The sequence below is a fragment of the Abrus precatorius genome, unplaced genomic scaffold, assembly GCF_003935025.1.
Source record: "Abrus precatorius isolate BTA unplaced genomic scaffold, Abrus_2018 Scaffold9, whole genome shotgun sequence".
NCBI lineage: Eukaryota > Viridiplantae > Streptophyta > Magnoliopsida > Fabales > Fabaceae > Abrus > Abrus precatorius.
In genome coordinates, this window is record NW_020874439.1 from 13,817,564 (window position 1) to 13,822,107 (window position 4,544).

Here is a 4,544-nt window from a genome sequence, read left to right on the forward strand (position 1 = left end):
TTCACTTTCATAAGCAAAAGTGATTGTTCCAGAGAAGGGTGTCGTTCCTTGCTCCTCTGCGTGATCACTTTCATCAGTAAAAGTGATTGTTCAGAATGGAACCCTGTAATTGAAGCTCTGCGTGATCACTTTTCTGCAAATTAGTGACTCTTTTTGTTATTCAAAGCTCCTTAGAAACTTAATTGCCTCATGCATTCAATTTCAATCTTCTCATTTATGCATCCACAACATGAGCCTTCATTGAATCAACACAGTATTCCTAAAACACATATAAAACAGAATCTAAAATCAGAAAATTGCTAAAATTGAAATAAAGAATTAACAAAAGTTTAAGTAAATTGCAAATAGAGTAAAAATGGTTCAGAAATGTGAGTTGCCTCTCACAAAGCGCTCTTTTAACGTCACTAGCTTGACGTTAAATGTTCCTCACTGCTGAGAAACCAAGTTAATGCAAAAAGTGTTCCTATTGAATTCTCCTCCATTGTAAATCTTCAGTCTTTGGCCATTGACTTTAAAATCTCTCCCTTCTCTTTGATCTTCAAGTAACACAGCACCAAAGGGAGATACTTCTTTTACCATAAAAGGTCCTGACCATCTAGACTTGAGTTTTCCAGGAAACAACTTCAATCTAGAATTGAATAGTAAAACTAACTGCCCTGGTCTGAATTCTCTCTGTAAGATGAATTTGTCATGTATTCTTTTAGTCCTTTCTTTATACAGTTTTGCATTTTCATATGCAATTTGTCTGAATTCCTCCAGTTCATGTAGCTGTAACACTCTCTTTTCTCTAGCCTTGATTGAATCAAAATTCAGCCATTTAGTAGCCCAATATGCTCTATGTTCAAGTTCCACAGGAAGATGACATGATTTCCCAAACACTAATTGATATGGTGACATACCAATTGGTGTTTTGAATGCAGTTCTGTATGCCCATAATGTATCATCAAGCTTCCTTGACCAATCTTTTCTTGAGTTACTGACTACTTTCTCTAATATCTTCTTGATTTCTCTGTTTGAAATTTTCACTTGTGCGCTTGTTTGAGGATGATAAGGAGTTGCTACTTTGTGTTTTACTTCATACTTATCCAGAACATTATCAAGGTATTTATTGCAGAAGTGTGATCCTCTATCACTAATCAGAATTCTTGGCACTCCAAATCTTGAAAAAATGTTTTTCTTTATGAAGGAAATCACCACTTTGGCTTCGTTTGTTTTGGTTGGTATAGCTTCCACCCATTTAGACATATAATCCACTGCCACAAGTATGTATTCATGAGAAAAAGAAGTTGGAAAGGGTCCCATAAAGTCTATTCCCCATACATCAAACAGTTCCACCTCCAAGATATTGTTCAAAGGCATCTCATGTCTTCTGGAAATGTTACCAACTCTTTGGCATTTATCATAGTTTTCTACATAAATTTTTGTATCTCTGAACAATGTAGGCCAGAAAAATCCAGCTTGTAATACTTTGGCAGCTGTTCTTGATCCACCATGATGGCCTCCATAATTTGAATTGTGGCAATGCCATAGGATATTAGCTTGTTCTTTCTGTGAAATACATCTTCTCAAAATGCCATCTACTCCAATCACCTTGAATTCTCTCCCATCCTTGGGATCTGCTATCAGTACAGCACCATAGGGTGATACCTCTTCCACCACAAAAGGTCTAGACCACTTAGATTTTAATTTCCTTAGAAACAACCTCAATCTTGAATTGAAAAGTAAAAGAGATTGTCCAGGTTCAATTCCCCTTTTCAAAATAAATCTGTCATGCAACTTCTTGGTCCTTTCCTTGTATAATTTGGTATTTTCATAAGCATTGAGTCTGAACTCCTCTAACTCATGCAGCTGCAACAGTCTCTTTTCTCCTACACTAGCTTGGTCAAAATTCAACCATTTCACAGCCCAAAAAGCTTTATGTTCAAGTTCCACTGGTAAGTGGCAAGCCTTTCCATACATCAGCTGATAAGGAGACATTCCAATTGGTGTCTTGAAAGCAGTCCTATATGCCCACAAAGCATCATCCACTTTCTTAGACTAGTCCTTCCTTGAAGTACTTACCACTTTCTCTAAAATCTGCTTTATTTCCCTGTTGGAAATCTCTACTTGGCCACTTGTTTGAGGGTGGTAGGGTGTACCTATTCTATGCTTGACTCCATACTTTTCTAGGACTGATTCCAAGTACTTGTTGCAGAAATGGCTTCCTCCATCACTTATCAAAATTTTGGGCACTCCAAACCTTGAGAAGATGTTCTTTTTGATAAATGAAACAACAGTTCTTGCATCTTTGACTTGGTAGGAACTGCTTCCACCCATTTGGACACATAGACCACTGCTACTAACATATATTCATTTAAAAATGAGCTAGGGAAAGGACCTATGAAGTCTATTCCCTACATGTCAAATAGCTCTACCTCAAGTATGTTTTGCAGTGGCATCTCATGTTTCTTAGAAATATTTCCCATTCTCTGGCATCTATAACATTTTTCCACATAGTTCTTGGCATCTCTGAACAATGTTGCCCAGAACAGGCCAGATTGTTGAACTTTGGTTGCTGTCCTTGAGCTTCTATGGTGTCCTCCATATTCTGAACTATGACAATGCCACAAAACATTTTCTTGCACTTCCTCTGGTATGCACCTTCTCAACAGCCCATCTACTCCAATTTTAAACAGCAATGGATCTTCCCACACATAATATTTGCTGTCATGAAAAAAAAAATTTCTTTGCTGTAAACTCATCCAATTTGGAACATGATATGTAGCCTTAGAGTTGGCCATGTCAGCAAATGATGGCTATGATTCAATCCTGAATATGTTCTCATTTGGGAACTCTTCTTTTATATGCTCTACCACAAATGGTATGATCTCAAGTGGTAGTCTTGACAAGTGATCAACAACTCCATTCTCCTTCCCTTTATTGTCTTTGATCTGCAACTCGAATTCTTAAAGGAGTAAAATCCACCTTAATAATCTGGGTTTAGCATCCTGTTTTGACAAAAGATACTTAGGAGCAGCATGGTCAGTGTACACTATAACCTTGGATCTTATCAAATAAGACCGAAACTTGTCAAATGCAAATACTATAGCTAGGAGTTCTTTTTATGTAGTAGTGTAGTTAATTTGTGTAGTGTTAAGAACTCTACTAGCATAATGAATAACATGCAGTTTCTTGTCTTTTCTTTGGCCTAAAATTGCTCCTATAACGCACCAGGTAGGCACCAAGGTGTGGTAAGAGGCACCCAAGTGGGCACCAAGGTGTGGCAAGAGGCACCAGGTAGGCACCAAGGTGTGGCAAGAGGCACCCAAGTGAGCACCAAGGTGTGGCAAGAGGCACCCAAGTGGGCACTAAGGTGTGGCAAGAGGCACCAAGTAGGCACCAAGGTGTGGCAAGAGGCACCCAAGTAGGCACCAAGGTGTTGTAAGAGGCACCAAGTGGGCACAAGGTGGGCATCAAGGTGGGCATCAAGGGGAACCAAGGTGGGCATCAAGGGGCACTATAGTGGGCATCAAGGTGGGCATCAAGGTGCACCAAGAGGCACCAAAGCGAACCAAGGTGGGCATCAAGGTGCACCAAGGTGGGCATCAAGGGGCGCCATGGTAAGCATCAAGGGGCATCAAGGGGAAACAATGGTGGGCATCAAGGTGCAACAAGAGGCACATAGGTGCACCAAGGCATATCAAGGTGGGCATCAAGGGGCACCATGTTGGGCATCAAGGTCCAACAAGAGGCACCAAGGTGCACCAAGGCATATCAAGGTGGGCATCAAGGTGCACTAAGGCATATCAAGGTGGGCATCAAGGTCCAACAAGAGGCGCCAAGAGGGCACCACGGTGCCGCAAAACGCACCAAGAGGGCACCAGGGTGCGTAGAAACGCACCAAGTAGGCACCAGGGTGCAGAATGGTGGGCATCAAGAGGCACCAAGGTGGGCATCAAGAGGCACCGTGGTGGGCATCAAAAGGCACTATAGTGGGCATCAAGAGGCACCAAGGGGCACCAAGAGGCACCAAGGTGCACCAAGGCATATCAAGGTGGGCATCAAGGGGGCACCAAGAGGCACTAAGGTGCACCAAGGCATATCAAGGTAGGCATCAAGGGCCACCATGGTGGGCATCAAGGTGCAACAAGAGGCACCAAGGTGCACCAAGGCATATCAAGGTAGCCTTCAAGGGCCACCATGGTGGGCATCAAGGTCCAACAAGAGGCACCAAGGTGCACCGAGGCATATCAAGGTGGGAATCAAGGTGCACCAAGGCATATCAAGGTGGGGATCAAGTAAAGCACACCAAGATGGGCACCAATAGTGCATCAAAGCTTGCGGGTGTCTTAATATTTCTTCATAAAACAACTCCTCACACTCCCAAGTGGCATTGGAAAAGTTTGGGGTCAAAAGCAATTCATCTTCTATATTTCCATTTTGGAGAAAAATTCATTATAAATCATTTCCTCAAAGAAATATAACAAAAATTTGTATAAACATTTAGTGTTATTTTGTGTGAATGCCTGCAAAAAATCAGGTCAAAATTCGATCTCTAGGTGCCT

The 4,544-nt window shown here is 41.5% G+C and overlaps 1 protein-coding gene across 1 annotated transcript; it reads right to left on the bottom strand.

Moving 5' to 3' along the window:
- Positions 1-214: 214 nt before the first annotated feature.
- LOC113850860 lies at positions 215-2,316 on the bottom strand. The gene is made up of 3 exons (XM_027481385.1): positions 2,062-2,316; positions 1,591-1,962; positions 215-259 (listed from the first exon to the last, which is right to left on the bottom strand). Exons 1-3 carry the CDS (start codon positions 2,314-2,316, stop codon positions 215-217), a joined length of 672 nt encoding a protein of 223 aa, XP_027337186.1.
- Between the last annotated feature and the right edge of the window lie 2,228 nt (positions 2,317-4,544).